This window comes from Lithobates pipiens, unplaced genomic scaffold (assembly GCF_037356315.1).
Source record: "Lithobates pipiens isolate NorthernLeopardFrog02 unplaced genomic scaffold, aLitPip1_a1.2 Scaffold_8, whole genome shotgun sequence".
Taxonomy (NCBI): Eukaryota; Metazoa; Chordata; class Amphibia; order Anura; family Ranidae; genus Lithobates; species Lithobates pipiens.
The window spans coordinates 488,648,562-488,676,470 of NW_027507903.1; the positions used below are offsets into that span (position 1 = coordinate 488,648,562).

Below are 27,909 nucleotides of genomic sequence, written 5' to 3' on the forward strand. Positions count from 1 at the left end.
AACTGTATATTTACAGTGCCTTGAAAATGTTTATACTACTTGAAATTTTCCACATTGTCATGTTAAAACCAAAAATGTATTTGTAGCATGGCCCCCTTGGGGCCTACTTAGATTTACCTGTTCTCCATTGCCATGACCCTGTGAACATTCCAACCAACCTGACACTCCCTGGGTTCAGACATCTTCCACAGCACCTTTAACCACTTAACGACCAGTGCACATCGATATACATCCTATTTTTGAAGAGGGATATCTCTAACGGCAGCAGCTGCTGCCACAACCGAGATATCCATCTCTTCAGGCGCCGGTCGTCTGTACGATAACGGTGGTCTCCGTGGTGGATTCACCGCAAGATCACCGCTATCCACCACTTACCGGAGCCGTCAGTAGCGGCGGAGGCCATCTGGTCCTCTTCCTAGCTGGGTATGGAGAAGAGTGAGGCTAAGATGGCCCCCCACTCGTGTCTATACCATAGGAGGGCGGAAGCGACGTCAAAACGTCACTTCCGCCCATACCTCTTAAAGGGGTGTGTGTGTGTGTGTGTGTGTGTGTGTGTGTGTGTGTTTTGCTTTTATTTTTTTGATTTTTTTATGTATGTTTTGCTTTTATTTTTTTGATTTTTTTTTTTTTTTTTTTTTTTTGCATTTTAGTCCAAATTTGAGATCTGAGGACTTTGTGACCCCAGATCTCACATTTAAGAGGACCTGTCATGCTTTTTTCTATTACGAGGGATGTTTACATTCCTTGTAATAGGAATAAAAGCGATTTGTCTTTTTTTTTTTTTTTTTCCAACAGTGTAAAAATAAAATCAATTAAAATAAGTGTTTTTAAAAACACCCCGTCACGACGAGCTCACACACAGAAGCGAGCGCATACGTGAGTAGCACCCGCATATGAAAACGGTGGTCAAACCACACATGTGAGGTATCGCCGCGATCGGTAGAGCAATAATTCTAGCTCTAGACCTCCTCTGTAATGCAAAAAATGCAACTTGTAGAATTTTTTAAATGTCGCTTATGGAGATTTTTGAGGCTAAAAGCTTGACGCCATTGCACGAGCGGGCGCAATTTTGAAGCGTGACATGTTGAGTATCAATTTACTCGGCGTAACATTATCCTTCACAATATAAAAAAAATTGGGCTAATTTTACGTTTTTTTTATTCAAAATTTTTTCCAAAATAAGTGCGCTTGTAAGACCGCTGCGCAAATACGGTGTAAAAAAAAATATTGCAATGACTGCCATTTTTTTCTCTAGGGTGTTAGAAAAAAAATATATAAAATGTTTGGGGGTTCTAAGTAATTTTCTAGCAAAAAAGTTTTAAACATATAAACACCAAATCTGAAAGAGGCCTGGTCCTTAAGTGGTTAAATGACACGTCGCTGAAGTCAGGTTTTTATAGTATATACATTTACTGTAGTAAGTAATGTGGTATTCATACACAGAAAAATAATTGGTCCACCAAGTGCTGGATAACAGCCCACACTTGAAGAATAATTCCCCTAAAAGCCAGTTTAAACCAGTACGACAGCACAAAAGCACAAATTACATATATGTACAATGAGGAACCACTTGGAGCATAACCTGTAAAGGCAATAAAAGGTTTGCCATCTAGGACAAGCAATCTCACACTAAAGGGGAAACCCCCAACCAGCCTATTCAACCTTCTAGATCCTAATGAGAGATCAGACTAAATAGGGGATAGTTGGGGCCCTTTGTATAACAGCAGTGTTAAATATGCAGGCCTGATGGTCTTTACTGGCAATGGGAGCTCATTAGCTTGTATCCAATAAGGCACAGTGGTGCGGTAATAGCCGAGGGGCTTAAACAAGCTAGTGATTCTCCTTGAAGTAGTTTTAAGTAAAGGTGTCTATGTACAGTGTTCCTAACAGTAATGCAATAAATTGTTGCCCGGGTAAAGGTGTCGGTATAGTTTTCAGGTATAGTAGCAAAGCAGTGTTGCAAAGGATAAGCAATTGCCCTCTCACAAACGTCCAGACCGGCTTGCACCTTACAAGCCAGGATCCTGGAAGAGACTTCCTTCAGCAACGACTGGCGATGACTAACAGCAGATGGATGCAATCGACCGTGGTGTAGATCGACTGGGAAGGTGCTGTGTTGATGTGTGGTGAACAGCAAGCAGGCTTAAACCCTCTGGAGCTGGGTTGGAATTACTCATTCACCGCATGGTAGGCTGCAGCCTCTCCACTGCCACGCAGGGAGATGTGAGCACAGCAAGGCCCAGGAAGAAGACCATGGATCTTTTGTAGCTCCTCCCAGGAGTCTCTTTGGGTCGCAGCAAGGATTCCTGGAATGTGTGGTCCAGATGTCTTATTGCGCAAAGGGCGCACTGGTCTAAGACTACTAATCCCACAATCCTTTCTGGTTGGGTTCACAGATGTGATGAGTCACTGGCGCCCAGTACTAGAGGGATATGTCTATAGGGAATTGTACCATGTTACAACTGTAGTCCATATCGCTACATGGTTTATTCATATTTTGCGATAAACCAACATAGTGGCACTTAATTGTGTAGTGAAAGGGAAATGATAAATGGGTTTTAAAATTGGTTGAACAACTATTTTTTTAGTCTTGCCAGAGATTCTCAATTGGGTTCATGTCTGGACTTTGACTGGGCCGTGCTAACACATGAATACGCTTTGCTCTAAAACCTTCCATTGTAGCTTTGGCTGTATGCTCAGGGCCATCCTGCTGGAAGGTGAACCTCTGTCCCATTTAAGTCTTCTGCAGACCCCAACAGGTTTTCTTCTAAGATTGCCCTGTATTTAGCTCCATCTAGCTTCCCATCAACTGACCAGCTTTCATGTCTCTGCTGAAGAAAAGCAACCCCGCAACATGATGCTGCCTCCACAATGTTTCACGGTGGGAATGGTGTGTTCAGGGTGATGTGCAGTGTGTTCTGCCAAATAGCGTTTTGCTTTTAGGCCCACAGTTCAATTTTCATCTCGTCTAACCAGAGCAATTTCTTCCACATGTTTGCTGTGTCCCTTGTTTTATAACCTGACCCTGCTTTAAACTTCTCCAACTTCATCCCTGACCTGCCTGGTGTGTTCCTTGGCTTTCATGATGCTGTTTATTCATTAAGGTTCTCTAACAAACCTGTGGGCTTCACAGAACAGCTGTATTCATACTGATTAAATCACACAGGTGGACTCCATTTACTAATTGGTTGACTTCTGAAGGCAATTGGTTCCACTAGATCATAGAAAAATTGGGTCTGGTTGAAGCAATAGCTCCAAGACACTCAGACAACCAAAACCTCCTTGTTCCCAAATCTCGGTACAAATCAAAGTGGGAATGGAGATTTGCTGTCTAAGGACCACGGCTATGGAACGATCTACCAACCACCATCCGCTTGGAAGAAAACCACCAGGTCTTCAGGAAAAAACTCAAGACCTTCCTCTTCTAGAAGCTGGACAACAAAGCTCTTCACAGCGCCTTGAGGCGATTCAGTTTGCATTGTGCGCTATACAAATTATTCATTAATTTACATACAAGTAAATAGAATACAATATTGTCATCCTCCCCTGCCACACTGTTCAGATTTTTGTAAAACAATTTGAAAACTCTTTTCCTTCCACTTCACATTTATGTGCCACTTTGTTGGTCTATCACATAAAATCCCAATAAAATTTACATTTTTGGTTGGAACGTGACAAAATATGAAAAATTTCAAGGGGTATGAATAATTTTTTAAGGCACTGTAACTGACCAAAAGAGGCAAACTAATTTTAGGGGTTAACCTACCAACCTATTTAAGCTTGGAAGAGGAAATGTCCTAAAACCTTTTTGTAGTAAAGACTTTGGTTTCTTGCACAGGTCCCCCGGGTACTCTCCCAGCCAGCTGCAGAATTCTGCTCTTCGCCAACTCTGCCTAAAGATCCAGAACTCAGAAAACAAAAGATTAATGACCTTATTGATGAAATAAAAGGCACTTATAATTTCATGCAGGTAAGACACCAGAGGTTTGCCTTTGTTAGGTTACATCACCCTTAAATGTGGCTCCAGGGGCCTTTCTCCATTGACAGATTTGTTCCATAATGGGCTTAATGGTTTACCCAATAACACTAAATGTTTCTGTAGAATGACCTATAAACAGAGCACAGTTGATGGAAGACCTGTAGAACAGTTAAACTTTTAGAAAAGTGTTCTTTAATACTTTTGCCTTAGCTTGTCCATGTTCTATAAATGTTCATGACTTTGACATTCTGGATAAAACCTGAAGACTGAATTGAATGCATGTACATTTTTCTCCTTTTCTTTTGTTAAAGGACTCAATGTTGGATTTTGAGTTTCCTTCAAAGGGCTCTCCTCAACAGCTGCCAAAGGGCTCTCCTCAACAGCTGCCAAAGGGCTCTCCTCAACAGCTGCCAAAGGGCTCTCCTCAACAGCTGCCAAAGGGCTCTCCTCAACAGCTGCCAAAGGGCTCTCCTCAACAGCTGCCAAAGGGCTCTCCTCAACAGCTGCCAAAGGGCTCTCCTCAGCTGCCAAAGGGTACTCCCCAACAGCTGCCACCAGAGTCTCCTCCTAAAGGTGAGTTAGAAATGCTGTGAATGGCTGTTATACACCAAAATCGACTTCATTGACTTTGTAGTGGGCTTTGATTCTTTGCAGTCCTGTGGTGTTCCTAACAATTGACATCTCCTACCTGAAGCTGTCTATACATTAATGAATTTCATTTGAAGTTTTGCTTAAAGTATAACTAAAGGCAAAACTTATATTTTGCATAGGATGGCTAGGTTCAGAATTTATTTTATTTTTTCCTGTCCCCCCCCATTTTAAGGAGATTTACACTTTGTCCTAATTATTCCTATGGGGACACTAGTTCAAGTGATCTGGGGGTCTCCAAGGACTTCCCTTTTATGTTGATTTCCTCACTACCTGTTTGGCTATGGAACCCAAAAATTAAAAATTAAAATTTACACAGGGGTTATAACCCTCCCTTGCTCAATCCTAAATGGTGGGGAGGGGAGAATTGCCTATAGTTCAACTTTAAGAATGTTTGCTCACTTTTCTAATTGTTAGTGGTTATATATTGACGTTTACTTTTGACCATAGTGAACAATTTGCAGGATTTTAATTTTCTCCAACAAATTTAAGTGTATTTTGGTTTTTGTTGACCATTTACTTTTAATTTCAAATTATAGTAGGTTTACCTTTAAAGCATACAAAATGTTGACTGACTGTCAGGCATTTTGTAGAGTCTTTGAATGCACTGAGAATTTCTTCATACAAATGTTCATACATGAATTTGAAAATGTACTAGTGTATAACCAGCTTTAGATATATGGCTGCTTTGGACAGAACCTACTGTAGGGTTTAGTAGATGTACAATTATGGCTGGAGTTGCCTTCTAAGTGTTTAACACCAGTCATGTACAATGCAGTTTCTACTAGCCACATTCGAGAACTATCCCTTTTTTGGGATGTGATGACATGAGATGGGAAGACTTCAATTTTTAATGTTTTTATTGTGCGTCGTAATCTAATTCAGAAGTGTAAAATCCATTAAACTAATGTGTGATATGAGCATATTCCAATTTTCTAAAGCTGGCTGGAGAGGAGGGTTCCCAGGAAGTAAAATTAAGTCACTGAAACTTTTTGGTAAAGAATTCACCAAATGTGTAGATAAAACTAGTGTATTGTCATAATTCTGGTGCCATCAGGGCTGTTTTTAAGGCGGGGCAAAAGGGGCAGCTGCCCTGAGTCATGTAATTGTTGTGGGGCCCAAAGCATCTGCCTCATACTTGGCAACTATACCAGTTTAAATTCTTGTTCCTTGAGGTTTTAGTCCCATGCTGTGTCCTGATATCTCAGTGTGAAGTTCTGTTAATGCTGCCCAGCTCTGCCCTATTGTGTCGATGACTCACCTGCAGACCCTGTGTTTATATGTAAATACCGACCTTGACATGTAAACAGTGACAGTCATATATGTAAATAGGGGCAGACTGTCAGGATTCATATGTAAATGGAGGCGCTATTCATATGTCTATCATTCCCCCTGATGTCATATCCACCATTACCTATACTGCCCACTGGGGAGGTGAAGGGGGCATGCTTGAAAGTCTGCACTGCCACTGATCCCAGAAGTCTTAGGATCCCTAGGAGTTTAATGTCCATTAATGGCCCCCTCATCTCCCCAGTCCATGGTGTGCAGGATTTGAGGAGATGATGTGCTGTAACCTCTAGTAACCAGTCGTAAGCAGCGATGTGCAGTACCCTATAGCAACCAATCAACAAGCAGAAATGATGTGCTGTAACCTAGCAACCAGTCAGTGAGTGGTACTACACTGTAACCTCTGGCAACCAAACGCAATCGCTGTTTAATCTCATTCAGTAAACTGAGTCTTGCTGCTTTTTTATCGCGTCTCAAAGCAGGTGGAGAGTGAAACTGCATTGGGGGGGGGGGGGGGAGGGGAGGCGGTTCCCAAAAAATTTTTTGCCCAGGGTCCAATCAATATTAGACGGCCCTGGATGCCATGCTAACAGAATGGAAACCAACAGTCTCATTGTGCAGGTGAGATTGTTAATCGTACAGTTAAAAATATTGCGACAGGCCAGTTTCTTATATTGGCTTATAAGTGAAACCTTTCTCCGTTCTTTGATAAGCTCTTTCCAGTTATTTCAGTAATGCTGCTCTTTCGTGTGTGTGTGTGTGTTTTTTTTTTTTTTTTTGTAATGCTTTAGTCTCTTTACAGCTGCTGAGATCAGGACTATGTTGCGTGGTCATTGGCTGATCTCTTGTAATCAAAATCCTTTGCCATTTTGTAATACAAACTTGTTCTTCATTTTAGTCTTAATTGAGGCTATGCCAATTCAAAAGGACCCCATTAAGCAACCTCAGGAGGTAAGAAACCATTTATTTATTTTTGGTGTTTGTGGGTAGGAGTTAAACTTCTATACAAAATGTGGACTGAGAAACCTGCTAATGTTAGTCTAGCACTTTGTATGCTCTAGTCCTGAGTAATGCTCTTGATTCCCTCTTTGCCATTTGAGGGATTATATGCAACCCTAGCCTTTTTTTTTTTTTTTTTTTTTCCCCTCACTTTCTACCTGAATTTCTTGAGGCTCAGCTGGTAGTGGCAGCAGTAAACTATGCATGAGATGGGGGACAAAGTTTCTTACATATTCAGCAAGGCTGTAAAACCAGTTCAAAGGAGGACTGCTTGTATAAAGTCATATAATACAAAACCAAGCCACTAACGACCTATACTGGATTTTAAGTTTCCCAATGAGTTCTCCTAAAACAGGCAGCACACCTATTCTACGCTGTGCATGGTCATAGGTTCAAGACAAACAAGTCATCAACCTATAGTGCAGTGATAAATTCCATTCACCCTGTGCAGTCATGTTTGAGCCACACCATAGTTGACTTCAAGTGGTTCTAAAGGTTCAAGGTTTTATGCTTTCTATGTATGAACATAAAACAACCTCTATGCGGCAGCCCCCCAAAACCTGAGCCCCACCTTGATACAGCAATGTGCATGAGTCTCTGCTGTCTGGGGACTCTGTCCTCATTGGCTGAGACAGCAGTGGGAGCTATTGACACTGTCAATCATGGCCAATGAGTAGGCAGGGTTGTGGACATTTGGAAACCTGCTTGATCTGTGGGCATGGGGGAGGGGCCAAGAGCACCAGTGAGACAGAGTATGTGGACAGCTTTGTGCAAAACTATTGCATAGTGCAGGTGTGTATGTATGTTTAAACAAATAAAAGCCTCTAATATCACTTTGTCTGTTGCATAGTGGTTAAAGAGGAAGTAAACCCTGATGGGTTTACTTCCTTTGATTCCCTGCAAAGGTAAAGCATAATGGACTACTATGCATCGCATAGTAGTCCATTATGTGTCACTTACCTGACACGGGAGCTAGCCAAGTCACTGCTGTCCCCTGTAGTCCGGAGCATCCATATTCTCTGTGGGTCTCGCTGTTCCGCCGCGGTCATTCGGCGAAGCCGCTATGACATCACTCCCGCGCATGAAAGCCGACACTCGCGGCATGACAGCGGCGCACTCAGTGCGCCTGCGCGCCGCTGTCTACGGCGCATGCGCCGTAGACAGTGGTGCCTGTCTTTCGCCAAATATCTCCTAAACCGTTTCTTGGACCTACAGGTAAGCCTTAATCTAGGCTTACCTGTAGGTCAAAGTTGGTTGTAAGGGTTTACAACCACTTTAAGGCCCCATTTCACTCCGCTGTTTGCTGAAAGACTGCTTACATAACACTAAAATCCCATGACCATGCACAGGGAACCAGAGACTCCTAAGCCATAGCATAGAGCCAAAAGTTGATGTAATTGATGCGCTTGGGCTTTCTCACAAAGTTCCATAGCTTAGTGGTCCAGGACGAAGCGAAGAAACTAAAGTCAAACTGAACAATTTAAGTTGCCCAAAACATTTAACCACTTGCCACCTGGGCCAAATTTGGGGTTTCTCACAAAGATGTCAAAATTATTTTTTAACTTGGAACCCCCAAACTATCTATTTTCTGGGGAAAAAAAAACATGGAGAATAAAATGGTTGGTGCAATTTGTCGTACAAGAGTTGTGCAGCCATTTTATCAAATGGAAATTTTTCAGGAAAATGCTTACATTTTTTAGTGCATACAAACTATAGCATACCCCATTTTTGGTAAAATCTAAAAGTTGTTGCGCCAGTTAAATGGATGCCAAACCTAAAATGTTTGCATGCCCTGTGAAATGGCAAACAACGCTGAATAAATTCCATAGACAATGATTTAAAAGCTTTTACAGGTTATCAGTTTAAAGTTAAACCTGAGGTCTGGCACTAGGATGATTGCTCCCAGTTTACAGCAATACCTAACATGGGGTGCAGTCAGGTTTACATATGAATGAGGGACCCAAGACCTGGTTCCCACCTATGCATTTTTTAATTATATTTTTTTTGTGCCCTTTCAGTTTTGCAGAAACGCTACAGTCCACTTAACATGGTTTCCAATGGGTCATGTTCACATCCTGCATTTTTATGGAAAGAGCCAGGGACTTTTTTTTTTTCTTTGGTGCCATAGATGTCAATGGATCAAAAGCGTGTATTGAAAAAACACAAAATGCACCTGGAATATGCAAACTTTAACCTGCATAGGTGTGAATTAGGCATTAGTGTGCGTTTTGCATTTGTGCATGAGCACACAGGGGAACTTTATTTTTTTTACACTTTTTAATTTTGATTTGTTCAACTTCATTGCTATCGCAAGAGATTAACATCCCTTATGATGGCTTGGACGGTGAGATGTTGGGGTTGTTGGATCCTCCTCTGCCCTCCAAGGCAGGTTATCTATCAAAGCCCAATAGTTTTCTATAACATAAGAGGCTTCATTCAAGACTATTAAAATAAATTGAAATCTTACTGTCTGAACTAAGGTTTAGGGTAAAGGGGGTCCTTTCCAAAGACTGCCGTACTAAAGTCTGTTAGTGATGAACTGGACACCAAGGCTTCTGTGTAATTACAAAGGGACTTTTGTTTGCTTTCTTGCCATAGAAATTGAACTTCTGCTTGTCCAATTTACAGCTCTCCCCAGTACCAGCTTCAGAAGAGTTGGAGCGTGACACAGCCTGTCCTGTTACACCTGAACCTGTTGACCTTCCTTCTGACCATCCATCTACCGTCAGGTCTCCTGTAAATGTACATATGTAGTTTCTGGATGTAGTGTTCTGTGCTAACCTAAGGGGGGGATACACAAAGCAAACTTCAGGGATTGGCATTTAAATCTCTATCACCAGAAGAAACCCCCCCCCCCCCCCCAAAAGTTCCTGTGTACGTACTGTAGCACTTGTCCCAATCCAAGTCTAATCTCTGCTTTTGTTTAGCGTCCAGAACTGAAGCCTGCTATTCAGGACATGGCATAGAGTGAGAAACTGTGAATGAGACGATTGCATCTGGAGATGCAATCCTCCAAACATCGGCCCAAGCCTGATGCTGTAGCCATGTGCTGTTTTCAGTTTTTTTGACTGAAAGTGCTCTTGAACTGCAATCCATTCACCACAAAAGCTGGCGACTTTCACTCTGTGCTTTGAATACCAAGCTGCCGGGGCTGTACAAAGGGCACGACCCAACTATAGCAGAGCATCACAAACCAAATTGGTTTGTTTCTATGCTTTGTTCAGAAATCCCTTTGAGACACCGCCAGCCTTTCTTGCTGCAGTCATCTTGAGTGAGGGCAGATCTGTGCAGAGTTTACTTCTGGAATCCATCTGCCCTTACTGTGAGACCCTAGAAAATCTTGCTTAATTCTATTGTACATGAGCTGCCGGTATACTTTTGCAAGGTCAAGCATGCATGCTTAGCCGAGCCTTTTCCCCCTCCAGATGAAAGTAAATGCCCAAGAAGACTCCTGGGATGCATGACATTTTGGCCTAGGTCAGAAACCCGGGAACTACTGTAGACCTAAGGCTAGAGGCTATATAGATTAAAAATCATTAATTTTGATATGTTTACTTGAACAGGAGAGATGACAGTTTCTGCAGAATAGAGTGGGAGTAGGGCACAGACTGTAAAACCCCCATTGGAATGCTTCTATTCGGCTGACAGGGAGAAGCTACAGCTAGCAATGATGGGTTTGTTTGGCTTTTTAATTGGAACAACTGCTAAGTGTACAAGGACCTCTGGGAATTGAAAAAGCTTGTCTTCTGGTGATCTTAAGGCAGTTTGTGTCCAAAGCATAAATGGGCATGCCTTAGTGCTTACTCTTTATGGAGCAGTGGTTCCTGACCTGAGGTATGCATACCTCTGGGGGTACATGCCACTACATCTGGGGTATGGCAAAGATTCAGCAATGGTGTTGGACTAGGCTTAACAGTAACATGCATTTTCATGGTATGTATAGTTTATCTGCAGTGTCATTGGCGACCCACACCATGTAAATGCATGATGCTGTGCAGCCTGCCTGCATTCTTATAACAAATTATGCTGGATAGAGCTAAGTGAAGAGGCAGTGAAACCAAAAAGGAGATTCTCAAATAAGCACAGGGGTGAAAAGCGGAGATGCATGCAAAGTACGGACTAGAACAGAAGTCTGTCCTTTTACCCCATTAATCTGATTTTAGAAGCAGTGTATAAATTATAGAAATAAGCTGCCAGGAATATGTAAGTGAAAATGGGTTGAGAACCACAGGTCTAGACCACTGAACATGGTAGGGGTACAATCGGGGCCAGGACAAGAGGTGGGCAGGAGGGACAGCTGCCCTGGGCACTGTGGTGTCATGTGAGGTGGGGGAGGCACCACAAGGAGATTGGGGGGACGTGGTTTGTAAGGAGGGGATTTAAGGGACAGCAGGGGGTAGGAGGTTCTGGAAGGGAAAAGTTGTCATTTGCCATGTTCGCCCTGCACTCCAGATGACCCTGTCCTGGCATTGGGTACAATGTAATATTACACTTATGCCCATAAATTGGTGCTAGAATCTAAACTTGTGTTTGCGTTCTAACACAAGGGATGTCAACAATGTAGTTTACACACTTGGGGCCCTAAGTATTGCTCTAGTGCTCCTGGGATGACATAACCGCATAAAACAGGGTAGAGTTATAAGTTGCAGGTAGGAGGTGTTTTTTTTTTAATCAGCATCTAGTGTAATGTCTTCTGATAGCTTCCAGCTTCTCCAGTTCATGAGTTGGAAGCGATCTCTACAGAGCACATGTATGTGACCAGTCCTCGTCTGACAGATCCGCCACTGGAAAGGAACCTGGTGAGTCTGGGCACCTTGCTGTGGTGTGTGGGGGTTTTTTTTTTTTTGTCATGCTGGCTCAGTATGAGTGTAACAGAATTCAAGTCGCATTGCTACGTTACCGCATGTGGAATTCCAGTGCTTTACCATCTGACTGGTGGTGCTACACCAAGAAACCAAACCTGCCTTGTTCATTAAATGGCAGGGAAGCCTTCCGGTCCAATATTGGATTTGTCTGTGATCAATGCCTTTTTAATACTGTAGATACTTAACCATTTGCTGACAAGCTCACGCAAATATACTGTGGCAGGTTGGCACTCCTGCACGAACCAATGTACCTGTATGTTGGCCTGTGCAAGGAGGATAGCTGGCGAATGCATGCTGGCTAAAGCATGCCTGCAAACTGTCAGCCATTGGCCTGCAATTGCTGTGTACAGAGGCAGAACAGGGAGCTGCCTATGTAAATAAGACGTTTCCCCGTTCTGCCTAATGACACGACAGATCTGCTCCCAGTGATCGGGAACAGTGATCTGTCATGTCCTAGTGAGCCAAGCCCCCCCCCCCCCCAGTTAGAACACACCTAGAGATCACACTTAACCCCTTGATCACACACTAGTATTAACCCTTTCCCTGCCAGTGTCATTTTTACTTTGATCAGTGCATTTTTATAGCGGGTCACTGGTCCACAAAATGGGTTATTTGGGGACAGATTTGACTGCTGCAATGTCGCAGTCCTGCTAAAAAAATCGCAGATAGCTGCTATTACCAGCAATAACAATAAGTCCCTAAATCTATCCTGTAGGTTGTGGATGTAATCGATATAAGCCTCTTGAGTTGTTTTTTTGAAAAAAAAAAAACATGTAGCATATGTATTGGCCTAAACTGATTTATTTGTGTGTGTGTTTTTTGGATATGTATTATAACAATTTCTTTTTTTTGGGTTTTATTTTTATAGCGCAAAAATAAACCGCAGGGTCACACAACCACACAATTGTCGCTTAAAGCAACAAAGTGGCGATCACCAAATTGGCCTGGTCACCAAGGGGGGTCAAATCCTTCCGAGATTGAAGTGGTTAACCGCTTGTCGACCGCCTCACACCGATATAAGTCAGCAGAAGGGCTCGTACAGGCAAACAAACGTACCTGCACATGGCCCTTTTAGAGGTGGACGGCGGTGCATGCCTGCGGCAACCTCTGTGAGTTGGGTCGTGGGTCCCGTGGACTCTATTGCTGCAGGGAGATGCTAATGTAAACAAGCATCTGCCCGTTCTGCCTGGTGACAGTGTCACTGATCTCTGCTCCCTGGGATCGGGAGCAGAGATCAGTGACGTATCACATGTAGCCACGCCCCCACAGTTAGAAACACTGCCCCCCTAGTGATTAACCCTTAAACTGCCAGTGCTATTTACACATGAATCTGTGCATTTGTATAGCACTGATTGCTGTATAAATGACAGTGGTCCCAAAAATGTGTCAAATGTCCGATGTGTCTGCCATAATGTTGCAGTCATGATAAAAATCATTGATCGCTGCCATTACTAGTAAAAAAAGTTAATAAAATTAATAAAAATGCCATAACTATCCCCTATCTTGTAAACGCTTTAACTTTTGCGCGAACCAAATACTTGCGATTTTTTTAATTTTTTTAATTTTTTTATTTTTTATGTAGAATGCCTATCGGCCTAAACTGAGGGGAAAAACTTTATTATATATATTTTTGGGGGATATAGCAAAATCTAAATGCGTTTTTTTTTAAATTGACGCTTTTTTATCGCAAAAATAAAAACCGCAGGGGTGATCAAATACCACCAAATAAAAGCTCTACTTGTGGGGGGAAAAAAGTGTTTAGATTTTTTCTGGGAGCCATGTTGCATGACCGCACAATTGTCAGGTAAAGTAATGCAGTGCCGAATCGCAAAAAGTGCTCTGGTCAGGAAGTAGGCTAAATTCTTCCAGGACTGAGGCAGCTTTTTAAGGTAAATGGGGAGTCAGGAAGTCCAGTTAAGCACAATGCGGCTATCTGTGTGCGCTACCATGGTTTCCCAGAACTCTCCTTGCCTGATGTACATAAGCATTGTGTTAAAGAGGAAGTAAACCCTGATGAGTTTACTTCCTCTTTTTTTCCCTGCAAAGGTAAAGCATAATGGACTACTATGCATCGCATAGTAGCCCATTATGTGTCACTTACCTGACACAGGAGCCAGCGAAGTCGCCGCTGTCCCCTGTAGTCCGCCGCATCCATCTTGCTTGTGGCGTCTCGCAGCTCCGCCGAATGACGTCACTCCCGCGCATGCGCACGGGAGTCGACAAATGCGGCAGCTCCATTCTTGGAACTGCCGCGTTTATTGCGCCTGCGCGCCGCTGTCTACGGCGCATGCGCCGTAGACAGCGGTGCCCGTTTTCGGGCAAATATCTCCTAAACCATATAGGTTTAGGAGATATTTCTTGGACCTACAGGTAAGCCTTAATCTAGGCTTACCTGTAGGCCAAAGTGGTTTGTAAGGGTTTACTTCCTCTTTAAGTGACATTAAACGACTTGAGGCGATTGACACGTGTGGATAACTCTGATATGACTGAGCTCATGGGCATGTGTGTTTAACCACTTCAGCCCTGGAAGGATTTGGCCCCTTAATGACAGGCCATTTTCCCAAGTGTTCTTCCAGGACAGCCCTTGAGAGATGGAGCTCCTCCCATCGACACAGGAAACACATTGCCACAGTTCAAAAGGCGGTCCCTCAGGTCCCTGGTCAGTCATTTGTGTTTCCTCCGTCGGAGGAACATGTTGCCAGGAACCTGGAGGCCCCTCTCAGGGGCTGCCTGAGAACCTGCAAGCCTAAGGGACCGGGTCCTGGTTTATGGCTGCAGTTTGGGTCCATACCTTTTTTTCTTTGGCTCGGGTACCGTCCAGCTGAACCGGAGCAGACCCGTTACCCTCCTCCTTCCAGTGCCGAGGTGGCCAGGGGCAGAATGACGCCGGTTTCCCCCAGGAGTGGTGAGTGGAACCTTCCATCTTCCCTCCTCGTTGCAGGGGGTCGGAGACGCCGAGCGTTCACTTCCGGCGGAACCGCGTCATCACTGCGTGCCGAGACTTCCGGTTCCGGGTCTCTAAGGGTACAAGGAGGAGAGGGAGAGCCAGCGCTGTGCCTGTAAAGCCCGACCAGCGTCCAGCTATACCGGATTAGCGGCGGGATTCGGAGCGTCAGAGGGGGACCATGGAGGCTATTCCCCAGGATACTCCGGCGGAGACAGGCACCAGCCAAACCCAGGTAGGCTGCTGGGCATGCTATTACTCTGGTGGAGTGGTGGTGTTTGTAGGCTGGGCCCTGTAGTACCCCACGGTGGCGGTTTACTCACAGTGAGGTTGTTTGTTAGTGGTGATTCTAAGAGGGACATGGTTCTGACGCTAAGAAATCCTTTGTCTTCTTATTTTCAGGCTAAAGAGATGCCAAGGGAAGACAAGACAGGCCGCAAAAAGTGTCCTAATTGTGGGAATAGGTTGTCCTCTGGCTCTAACAAAGCCCTATGCAAGCAATGCATTGCAAGCTTGCTTAAATCTGAGGCAGATTCCCCTTTAGCAAAGTTTTTGGGCTCCTTTAAAGAGGAAATGGCGTCGACCTTTAAGTCCCTCCGGGAGTTAATCACTGACGTGGGATCAGCTGCAGCTGCCTCCACGAGTAAAACAACTATAATCTCATCCTCACCATGCCTTACAACACCCAGCTCAGGGGAGCCCCGTATGGTCAGGGAGCCTAGCCCCACGTTGATTAGCCCCGAATCCTCTGACACTGACTCGGGTCAGGAAGAGGATCAAGCAGCATCTAAAGCCTCAAAATATAGATTATCTCTCGAGGAAGTAGATGAGCTAATGGGGGCTATCTATGATACGCTGGAAATTGAGGAGGAAGAAACTGTTATCCAGACATGATCAAATGTATGAGGCTCTGGGGAAAAAGAAAGCAAGGGTTTTTCCTATACATAAGGTGCTTTCTGACCTTGTCCTTAAGGAGTGGTCTGAACCAGACAAGAAGGTTTTCTTTCCTAAATCCCTTAAGAGAAGGTTCCCTTTTGATGAGAGCCCAGAGGCGGTCTGGAATAAAAATCCAAAACTAGACGCCCCTCTGTCCAAAATCTCAAAGCAGGCTGATCTGGCCTTTGAGGATATGGGCCACCTGAAAGATCCCATGGACAGGAGAACAGACATCGTAATAAAAAGGGGTCATGCGCTGGAATTTCACAGCAACCCTCCTTCCAAGTTTCTGGTGACAAAGCTTCCAAGTCACTCAGAAAAGGCCAGGGCCTTACCTTTACTAATAGGGGAAATGGTAGATCAAGAAGTATTGACACCAGTCCCTATTCAGGAACAAGGGGACGGTTTTTACTCGCACATCTTTGTGGTAAGAAAACCGTCAGGGAGATTCAGACTAATTATGAACCTCCGTCCACTGAATCGCTCCATCCGTTACAAGAGATTTCGGATGGAGTCCATTTATTCCATAAAGAATCTCCTGCAGAAAGAGACATTTATGGCAACCCTGGACCTAAGGGATGCTTATCTGCACATTCCAATAAGGGAGGAATGCCAGAAATTCCTTCGGATGGCAGTGCAGATAGACACAAAGGTTTACCACTTTCAGTGCAGAGCACTTCCCTTCGGTCTATCATCCTCTCCGAGAATCTTTACCAAGGTTCTCGGAGAGGCTTTAGTTCCTCTGAGGCTTCAATCAGTCTCAATTATCCCCTACCTAGACGATCTGCTCCTAACAGCCCACTCAGAGAGTCGTCTTTCTCAGGACCTAGAATTGACTCAACTCAGTCTGAGTCGATTAGGGTGGATTGTCAGTCAGGAGAAATCCAAGACAACCCCAACACAGGAGATCCTGTATCTGGGGTACTGGATCAAGTCTGTAGATCAGAAAATTATACTGCCGGAAGAAAAGATTTTGAATCTGTGGCAGAGAATATCTTTTCTTCAATGCAGCCCCAAGTGTACGGTGAGGGAAGTAATGTCGGTCTTAGGTCTTATGACGGCAGCCATTCCAGCCGTACAATGGGCCAGGTTCCATCAAAGAGAACTTCAGGGTTTTCTGTTAGAACAATTAAAAGGCAGAGATCTGGAGGAGGAGGTATCGATCCCCTCAAGGGTAAAACGCTCCCTCTGGTGGTGGAAGGACAGGGAGAACCTAAACAAAGGGGTTCATTGGGTCCTTCCTATCACTTCAACACTAACAACGGATGCGAGCAGTTGGGGCTGGGGAGCCCACCTAGGCTCAAGCTGGGTCCAGGACAAGTGGACCCCGGAGGAGAAATGTTTCTCTTCCAATTGGAAAGAACTAACAGCAATCCTGAGAGCTGTTCTAGCTTTCCACCCCGCAATACAGGGTCACCATCTACAAGTCCGTTCAGACAATACGACGGCTGTAGCATACATAAACAAACAAGGAGGAACCAGAAGTCCTCGTTTGATGTTGGTAGCCAGACGCATTCTCCAGTGGGCAGAAGCCAATCTGGAATCCATTTCTGCAGTTCACCTGAAAGGGGAGCTGAACAACAAGGCGGACTTCTTGAGTCGACAGAGGATTTCGAACCAAGAATGGTCCTTACACCCAGAGGCATTCAATCTCATAACAGCTCACTGGGGAGAACCAGAGGTAGACCTTTTTGCGAGCAAGAAAAATGCAAAGGTTCCCAATTTTTTCTCGCTAAACCCAGGAGATCAACCCCTGGCGGTAGATGCCTTGCAAACTCCATGGACTTTCAGTCTGGCGTATGCATTTCCCCCTCTTCATCTCATTCCGAGGGTCCTAGCAAGATTCCTCAAGGAAAAAACCTGTTTGATTCTAGTAGCACCTTTTTGGCCCAGGAGACCGTGGTTCACAACGTTGCTACAATTGACAGACTGTCCGCCTCTAAGACTTCCCTACAGACAGGACCTCCTGTCGCAGGGACCTCTTTACCATCCGCAGGTCGCCACACTGAAGCTGTCAGCGTGGTTACTGAGGAGGAAATCTTAAGGAGTAAGGGCCTGTCAGACGAGGTAATTGCGACCTTACTACAGAGTCGCAAACCAGTCACGAGAGCTATTTACAAAAAAGTCTGGAAAAAATTCAATAGCTGGCTGAATGGCCGGGACATAAATACGGCTAATATTCTACAGTTTTTACAGGAAGGTGTAAACAAGGGTTTAACCCTAAGTACTATTAAAGTACAGATAGCTGCCTTAAGTGTATACCTAGATGAACGCTTACAGGAAAATCCTTTTGTCGCTAGATTCTGTAAGGCAGTCGCTAGACGCAAGCCAGTCAGAATCACAAAAGTCCCATCCTGGGATTTAGCAGTTAGGCTCAAAGGGTGACCCCAAGAAAGCTTTTAGCACATCTCAGAGGCCTCCCTAAGGCTTATTACCTTTAAGACAGTTCTCCTGGTGGCAATCACTTCAGCCCGTAGGGTCAGTGAAATCCAAGCACTTTCCATCAGGGAACCATTCCTACAGATCCTAGAAGACAGAGTCATTCTAAAGACAGACCCTGGGTTCTTACCAAAGGTAGCATCTAGCTTCCATAGGTCCCAAGATATTGTCCTCCCTTCATTTTGTCAAAATGCAGCAAATGAGAAAGAGGAACGTTTTCATTTATTGGATGTGAGGAGGTGTATTCTAGAATATCTTAAAATAACAAATCCATTCAGAATCTCAGACTCCCTTTTTGTCCTTTTTTCCGGACAGCGTAGGGGACAGAAAGCTTCAAAAGTAACCATAGCTAGATGGATTAGGCTAGCTATAGCAGAGGGGTATAAGGCCTTGAATAGAGATCCTCCTGAGGGTGTTAAAGCTCACTCAACAAGAGCGTTGTCTGCATCCTGGGCAGAAAGAGCTGGTGCCACCCCGGAGCAGGTATGTAAAGCAGCCACATGGTCAAGCTTTTCCACCTTTACAAGGCATTACCGACTGGACTTAATGTCTAGTCAGGATCAGGCCTTTGGGAGGAAAGTCCTCCAGGCCGTGGTCCCCCCCTAATCTGGTAAGTACTTGGGGATCCTCTCAAGGGCTGTCCTGGAAGAACACTTGGGAAAACTGGAGTTAGTACTTACCGGTAACTCCTTTTCCGGTGGTCTTCCAGGACAGCACGATCCCACCCTTTATTTGATTGTAGTGATGTACTAATGTTATTACCTGTTATGGTTTTATATGTTTTTCAGTTCCATCCTTCGGTTCTTGGTGAATGACTGACCAGGGACCTGAGGGACCGCCTTTTGAACTGTGGCAATGTGTTTCCTGTGTCGATGGGAGGAGCTCCATCTCTCAAGGGCTGTCCTGGAAGACCACCGGAAAAGGAGTTACCGGTAAGTACTAACTCCAGTTTTTTGCGATACGGCACTGTCGCTTTAACTGACAATTGTGCAGGACTCAAACCCCCCCACAGACAGATGGTTTTCTTTTGGTTGTACTTCTGTGGTTATTTGTGCTATAAACGGACATCTTTGAGAAATTTTTTTGCTACAATACATATCCAAAAAATATATAAATTATCTTTGTAGCGTTGTCAGTCTAAGGTAAACGCCTAGTATTTAGCACCTGAGTCAAATATTAAAAAAAGTTGGGAGGGGATTATCACGGTGCTTGCAAATGGCAACTATATATGAGTTATAGTTTAATAAAGACAAAATTAAAAACCAGAGCAGTTTGTGTAGTGTTGAACTTTCGCCACGTGACCACCATCACAATGAAATGTTAATGTTGAACAAGAATCTCATATTTGTAAATTAACTCAACAATGGCTTCATCAGGGATATGAATCAACCAAGGACTATGTGAGAAGCTTTAATTCCCAGAGGGCCACTGCCAAAAGGGACCACCACAAGGGGGAGGCACTGCGTGGCCACAGAGGACACAACGACCAGGTTAAGAGAATTAACTCTGAGCATATGGTGGAGGGTGCCTAAAGTCTCAGGCTAGAGACAGACAACGACCTATGAACTACTTCTGTTCACGAGTTATTCATTCCATCTTTATTGGGCATATGATCTATACTGAGCAATTTCTTTTCAACCTGGTCATTGTGTGTCCTCTGTGGCTGTGCAGCGTCTCCCCCCTCGTGGTGGTCCCTCTTGGCAGTGGCCCTTTCTAAGAATTTTCAGGCATCTCACGTAGTCATGGCTTCATCGGGGTATATATGAATCAACCAATAAGGCGAAACATGTTGGTTAATATGATTGAGATCCCTGTTTAACATTTCATTTTAATGGTGGTCACATAGCAAAAGTTCATGTTGAACACTACTCAAACTGCTTTGGTTTTTAATCGTGTGTGTGTGTGTATATGTATATGTGTGTGTATGGATAGATGGTACATTTCGCCTCGCATTTGTTCCATTGTAAGGGACTAAACCAGAATCCGGCCCGGTTTTTCCAGCCTCTGTGGCAGGCTGGGTTCTGGTCTGGGTCCACTGGAGTCCAGTCAGCTGGATTTTAAATATCCAGGTAGAGGGCACAGCAGGTCTCTAGTTTTGAGATTCAGGAAGGAACCGGAGTAAGAGGAGCTCTGGCTGTTGGACTAAAAAGGTTTGCTTTTCCATATGTTTTGTGGGTGATGGGGGACCAGCCCCGCACTGTAGAGAGGAGACTGTTTGTTTAGTTGGTGCCGGACGGCAAGGATTTAATTTACGGTTCTTGTTTTTTATTTTACAAACCTCCTGCAAATAAACCTGGCATCCGCCAGATTTTTAATAAAGTGCTTGTTTGCTGACTAAGGAAAAAAATTGTGTAGCGTTTCAATAGTAATAAGTGTAATCAACATAGATTATAAAATAATCAAATACCAAAAATCATATAGTTAATAATTTAAGAAAAGAGTCCATGAGATGGGCACCAATTTCACAATGAAGCTGGTATGGAGATGACTGGACCGTCATAAGGCAACAACAGATCACTAAGCAGATATGTTCATGTAAACCAGCTTGTCTGTAAACGTCAAGAGGGTAGATAAATACTTCTTACCGACTCTGTTGGACTCACAAAGTCTTATGACAGTTGAGTCTGAAAAGGCTTGAGGTCTCACTCTGGGACCAAGGAGTATATGGAGGGAGGTCCGTTAGACTGGTGGAGGAACTTCAAACGGCTGTGTGCTCAATGGTGTGTTTCATAGATGGAACATCGAGGTAGTTTGGAATCCAGCTCAGACACGGTCCATTACACCAATACTCCAATCCCCCCCAAGTGGGGAGGAAAATGTTTGGGGGTTTAAACCACAAAGAGAAGAAAAAAGAAAAAAGAGCTCCACATGGTGCGGGTCAAACGGTATAAAATGCGAATTTATTGAAGTCAAAAAGTTATTAATGACTTGGTGATCACAAAAATAGAATAAAATAAAGTTAAAAGCAATGTAGGGTGCCAACAGCTAGCCAACGCGTTTCGACATAAATGTCTTCGACAGGGGCATGTTGCCCCTGTCGAAGACATTTATGTCGAAACGCGTTGGGCTAGCTGTTGGCACCCCTACATTGCTTTTAACTTTATTTTATTCTATTTTTGTGATCACCAAGTCATTAATAACTTTTTGACTTCAATAAATTCGCATTTTATACCGTTTAACCCGCACCATGTGGAGCTCTTTTTTTCTTTTTTCTTCTCTTTGTGGTTTAAACCCCCAAACATTTTCCTCCCCACTTGGGGGGATTGGAGTATTGGTGTAATTGACCGTGTCTGAGCTGGATTCCAAACTACCTCGATGTTCCATCTGTGAAACACACCATTGAGCACACAGCCGTTTGAAGTTCCTCCACCAGTCTAACGGACCTCCCTCCATATACTCCTTGGTCCCAGAGTGAGACCTCAAGCCTTTTCAGACTCAACTGTCATAAGACTTTGTGAGTCCAACAGAGTCGGTAAGAAGTATTTATCTACCCTCTTTTGACGTTTACAGACAAGCTGGTTTACATGAACATATCTGCTTAGTGATCTGTTGTTGCCTTATGACGGTCCAGTCATCTCCATACCAGCTTCATTGTGAAATTGGTGCCCATCTCATGGACTCTTTTCTTAAATTATTAACTATGATTTTTGGTATTTGATTATTTTATAATCTATGTTGATTACACTTATTACTATTGAAGCGCTACACAATTTTTTTCCTTTGCATGCTGAACTTTGTTTGTTTTTAGTGTTAGCTGCTATTTTTGGCTGTTGAGGCCGTTCTGTTATATGTCTAACTTTAGCGCAGTGTTTTCCCCTTAACTTTGTTTGCTGACTGCTCCTCAGAAAAGGAGATCCCCCCCCCCCCCCCCCACAAAAAAAAATATGGTTTGCGCAAAACTTATCGAGTCTACAAACTATGGGATAGTTAGGAACTCTTTTTTTTTTTTTTTTATTGGAAATGGCAGCAATCTGTAATTTTTTGCAGGACTGTGACATTGCGGCCAGCAAATCTGACCCCAAAACACTTTTTATTTTTTTTTTTTTTTTATTTTTTTTTTTTGGGGACATTGCAATGATCAGTGCTATAAAAATTAGACTGGCAAGGAAGGGGTTAACAGTACAGGGCAATGGGTTAAATGTGTTCCCTCAGTGTGTAACTGTAGGGGGGATGGGCTGGCAGGGACATGACAGATCACTGTCACAAATGACATTTCTCCTGTCAAAATGGGGATCTGCCTTGTTTACAAAGGCAGATTCCCATTCTGCTTCTGTATACCACAATTGCGGGTCACCGGTGGACATGGAGTCCGCTCAGCCTGCAGGCACGCTCCAGAGTCTGTGCAAGCCGCCATACAACTATGGATGATTTGTGCAACAGAGCCGACCTGTCACCGTAGAACGTTGGCTGGTCAGCAGTTAAGTGACAACGTTGTCAGTTTTTACCATGTGTAATCTATTTGCTTTCCTTTTTAATTTACTTTTTTTTTTTTTTTTTTTTTCTACCAATTGTTTTAATAAAGATATATCGGGTTCAACTGCAGTTCCTTTTCTTTCATCTAAGGCAATGACACCTTTATACCTATTCTCACTTTCCTTTTTTTATTTTGACTTTCTCCTGTCTTGATAAGGAACTCCACCTATTTGGGTAACGTGCCACCTGAATTGATCGACCATTGGTCATCTGGACCCCACCAATTGTTTTTATATTTTGATTTGTATACAAATTCCCACATCTCCAAAGCTTGAGGGTTTTATACACACAAAGCAATGGGAAGGGGGGGGGGGGCGCGCGCGCGATTGCATTGAAGCCATATTGTCTGGTTGTGGAATGGGATGCCTCTCGGTCATAAATGCTTTGACTAGTGGCTGGAACTTTACCCTTGCTGTGTTGGTGACCTGTGCTCGTTGCAACATATTGGTTGGTTCTTTGGGCTTCCTCTAGCACAAATATTTGACTGCATAGCATAGAATACCTCTGTTCAGGGGTATAGTTTGGCTAGCTTGTCAGTTGCGTACACATGTATCATTCGTAGATGGAAATGTATGTTTTAGTATGTATTGGATGCACAGAGCAAAGCTTTTTCTGAACTGCAAAGTAATATAGACAACTGTAATTGTCTTAATTTCCTTGGTGTAGACACCAGTCAATCTGCCAAGCAGCCGGATCCAGTCTCCAAAGACTCCAACCAACATGTCAATCTTGCAGCTGCAACAAGAGGAAACTGCCTTATCCAGGAGCCCACCAATGTCTCCTCACACCTCCCCATTCCAGAGCATGCCGGCTGTAAGTTCAATTGTAATGGCAGTTAATATAACATCCCAGAAGGGCCTTCGAGTTCCTGCATATTCCACAACAAAACCCCATCTAAAGCCAACATATTTAATTTTAGATAGTAGGGGAGGGTAGGGGATGAATAAGAATCCCTGTCTAGATATTTTAAATCTGTCCCACTGAAATGACCCCTCACTTGTCCTGTATGCACAACAGGAAATATTTCCAAAATGATTATCACCCTCCTAGGCAATTGCTACAGGAACAGGTGTTGAAAGGTGTCTCCTTTGTTCCTATTCTGGTGACAAACTACTAAATGTCTTTGGGTACTGTAAGCATAATGCTATTTTTCTGCTTAAAGTGTCAAAAGCATGCTGGCAAAAAAATGCACAGAGAAACAGGCTGAAGGAAGATGCAAACGATAAAGTATATAAGGGGGGTTAAGGAGGCAAATGGGTATCAATCTATTGGGCTTCTTCTTGGTGACAAATTTATAAAGTATATTTAAGCCCAATCAAACTTTTTTTGGATTCTGAAATATACCATTGAAAGCATTTTTGTTAAATTACATTTTTGCTCCTGCCAGAAGTCAGGTGAGTGCACAATGCCCTAGTAAGCTGACCATGCCTCTGTAAAGTGATCATCCTATGCAGTCTATTCAGCCTTTCCTTTAAATGAAAACATGTGTAGTTGGTGACCCTAAAAGATGCCTATATAAAAATGCTACTTTCCTGAAAGGAAAAGCGGGGGGGGGGGGGGGGGGGTGTTTATCTGGGAGTCTTAATGCGTACCGCCCAACTTTCTAAGATGGGAATGAGGGACACCTATTAGTAAAAGTACATATGCATGCCCCCTAATAAAGAATTGTAGCAAAGAAATTGATTAAACCCACAAGGTTTTTTTTTTTTTTACCACTTCTAATTTCTGTTTTATATTGCCTTTTAGAATTTACAAATGTGGCAATTTAGAAATTGGTTTAGCACTGTAAAACACTGACTGTGCATTTTGTATACAACTCTATAGATGAGACACAAATGAGGGACAAATGAGGAGCTATGAGGCACTTTGTTCCAAATCAGAGACAGTCCCTTAAAATCGAGGACAGTTAGGAGCTATGTTAATCTACAATGGCATGCATACAGGTAGCATGGGATATTTGGTCAGCTTTTAATGTTTTATGCAAATATAACCCCTCAATCTATATGTAGGGATTTTCAATCTGTAATGCCATCTAGGAGGTTCATAAATGCCTGGATCAGGGCCATGTCTAGCCAAACTGATCTGAAAGTGCAGTAAAAGGGACCAGAGGCATGAAGAATTACAAGAAGTGATTGTAGTCGAAGTGAAGGAACTGTAAAGCCCCATACACACTATCAGATTTTCTGCTGAGTTTTTCCTTCAGGTTTGCCAAAACCATGTAGTAGAAGGGCCTGTCTGATTGCATACAAATTGAAACTCCTAAGGTTTGACTTCATATTATATGGTTTTGGTAAATCTGAAGGAAAAACTCAGTAGAAAATCTGATAGTGTGTATGGGGCTTTAGATTTTGTTAGGAACTGTTGAAGACCATTGCCATAGACAGCATTCCTACACATGCAGATGTGGTGTCTTGCTGGATGCTTTTCCCTGGATGGCCGTCCTCCAGGTTGCAGTCCAAGTCTGCCATTTAATCTTACAACTACCTAAGGGTGTCCTGGCCCTAACCCTCTCCCAAAGTTCTATTAAGGGAAATAAAAATCTCTTGCGTTCAAGAAGTGTCTGGCGCCCAATGACTTTACCTACTTTGCACCCACCATGCCTCTCAACCCACCATATACAGAAGGATGTTGGCTATCTCTGGCCCTGGAGGTCCTCATTAGACCGAAGGAGGCCTGGGACCTTTAGGGAGATGGAGTGATATTGCTTTGATAAACCTTGATTAACCCTGCTAATACCCACTAGCCTTGTAAAAGAGTTAGATCTATACTCCACTATTGTCATGTTTGTTTTTTTTTTTTTTTTATGGAACCTGCATATCTTGAATTGTTGACTAGACTAAGGGACACACTTTACTTATCTAGGTAGTCTTTCATTTTAATAAAGAGAACTTTTACACTTCTATAAATTATACAAAAAAAAATGATGGCAGGGGTATGCAGCCTTTGAGAGGTGGAGATCTACCTGAGCAAAACAGATTAAAAAAAGGTCTCTGCACCCCAGTAATCTTTGAAGAAATTAACTAGCAAGGCCAAAGTTTATAATGTGAAGAAAACTTATAAAAATATAACCAATGTCACTGTAAAAAAAAATGTATATACGTGCCTATTCGGCCTGGTCATGTGATTTTTGCCTGTGCCAGCCAACGGTGGCTGCAGAGGAGAGAGTGCTTGGCTGAAAAGGCCTGGAGCGGTGATGATTCCCATGTCCCAGAGTTGTTGGCACTCCCTCTCCTGCATATGCTGCTTTATTACACACGTGAGATAATGTGACCAGATTACAGCAACCTGAAAATAGGTTAGTCGGCATAGCTGCTACTTGACTAGTGTATAACATATATGCATTTTGCTACCAACCTATACTCCACTTACCTCCCCATTATATAATAAATAAGACCATACCACTTTTGGAGTAAAATAGGCCGTAGCAGCCATTAATTAAACAAACTGTATAAAATATCTAAAAATATATAACTCTTTAAATAACATAAACCATAATAAAAACAGTAACAAAACAATAACATCAGTTATGACGAAAACATCAGCTCCCCCTAGTGTTGGTCTTCGCAGGTACACCAATAACCCTCAGGTTATATCCAAAAATGACACTGCGGTCCCTCTGACGTGGGTTACTGGGCCTCAAGCCGACAGGCTGACTCAGACACCCACCTACCACAATGCCCCCATAACCAATTACCAGATAACCTCCGTTAACTGGAGTACCACCCACAGGACCCATACCACCGACAGATCCTGACTCTTCATTCAGAACTCTCTTCCTCACCCACAAAGACCAAACACCAGCCACTGCCACGACAGTCCACGTTCTAGTCCTGAAAGAGAAAAACACAAACGCACAACACAGAAAAAACACACCTCGACATATACAACCCAAGCTTGGGGAGGGTGGGAAACTTTTTTTTCTTGAATGCTGCCTCGTGGAGGGGGCGGGATTGGCTTCTCTGCACTGAGTAACTCACACCCTACTCCCCTCGGCCAATCCCCCGCCCCCTATCATGCAGGGCTGACATGCACTGTTCACACAGTCATGCCAGCCCTCTGCCTACGGGGTTTTGTTAACCCCTGCGGTGCCGGGCTTTTCTTTTGGCCTGGTTCGTGTCGTCATGGGCTATGTCTACACGCCAGCCCATTCATTTGGATGGGCAGCTGTGCCTGTGTTTGACGCAGGAAAAATGGTTCCTGCATTTTGAAAATGTTTTCCCTGTAGGTACCCGCAAACATGCTGCTGCTTTTTTTTTTTTTTTTTTTTTTTTTTTGGGTGTGCCATTCAGAATGCAATTTGCCTGTAGGTGTTTGCAAGTGTAGGAAAGAGGTGAGATTCTTGCCACCACAAATGGTGTGAACCAGCTATCCATCTTTCTGCACTGATGTTCAATGGTATTTAAAACTCCCTATTGGTGAGCAGTGTTGGTGTTAACCCCTTTATGCTGCATCAGTGGCAGTGTTAACTTCATGCTGCAGCACAACTGGTGCCACTAATGCCACACAAGGGTTATTTGTTTATGGTCGTTAATATATTGGTGACCAGTGGCAGCACATTAAACCCTTCATGTTGCATATGACTGTCAGGTATTCCAATCAGTGTTCCCCACCCTTACATCAGGTATCCTCATCTTGTGCCAACTTACATCAATTGCCCCCATCAGACTGGCTCATAATTTAGTGGATGTAATCAGGGAATAAACACACCACCCCCTGATCTGGCCTTGTCTTGAATTGGTCTCGGATAATCTGGTGGTTAAAAGTATCTGATATGCACTCTGTTCTCAGGTTTTTAAAGTCAATGCTCCTCTGCGAAAAGAGATGGAAGTTAAGGAGGACGTGCCTTATCCTGTAGAATACCAACAAACATTCAGCACAGCCAGTACCCAGACCCTTCCTCATGGGCTGCTGGACATGAATGGGTCGGATCCACGTTCACTCATGCAGGAGCCCTTACCTGGTGAGCAGTAAGCTTTGAAGAATTTTGGGATTGTCACATGGGAGCCTTCTGGCTTGTGGTTCTATTATACATGAGAATTTCCTAAAATTACTGTTGGCATGAACTGAATGCAAATACCTTGTACAATTACTCTTTAAATACTGAAAATGTCCCCAGTCTTTTATAGATGTACGCATGTATACTTGGCAGATTGCTACAAGCATTTGCTGACATAGCTGCAGGCACTGTGGGGCAATTCATGTTCCATCTCATCAGCTCCCTCTGCTCTTCCTCCCCATAGCAACTCTGTTTGTAGCCTTTAAAGCTGACACAATTTTTTGCCTGAAGGCGACGTCAATAAAACAAAGTCCTATGAGCAGGAGCAGTCTGCTCCGAGCAC

General features: G+C 43.5%; 1 protein-coding gene across 1 annotated transcript in view; it reads left to right on the top strand.

The window, feature by feature from the left end:
• CAPRIN2 (caprin family member 2) overlaps nucleotides 1-27,909 on the top strand; it is a 125,028-nt gene that overhangs the window by 80,331 nt on the left and 16,788 nt on the right. The window contains exons 11-17 of the mRNA XM_077469014.1: nucleotides 3,839-3,970; nucleotides 4,291-4,552; nucleotides 6,813-6,865; nucleotides 9,542-9,655; nucleotides 11,614-11,712; nucleotides 23,237-23,383; nucleotides 27,359-27,530. Coding sequence (XP_077325140.1) covers nucleotides 3,839-3,970; nucleotides 4,291-4,552; nucleotides 6,813-6,865; nucleotides 9,542-9,655; nucleotides 11,614-11,712; nucleotides 23,237-23,383; nucleotides 27,359-27,530 — 979 coding nt within the window. The remainder of the gene's footprint in view (nucleotides 1-3,838; nucleotides 3,971-4,290; nucleotides 4,553-6,812; nucleotides 6,866-9,541; nucleotides 9,656-11,613; nucleotides 11,713-23,236; nucleotides 23,384-27,358; nucleotides 27,531-27,909) is intronic.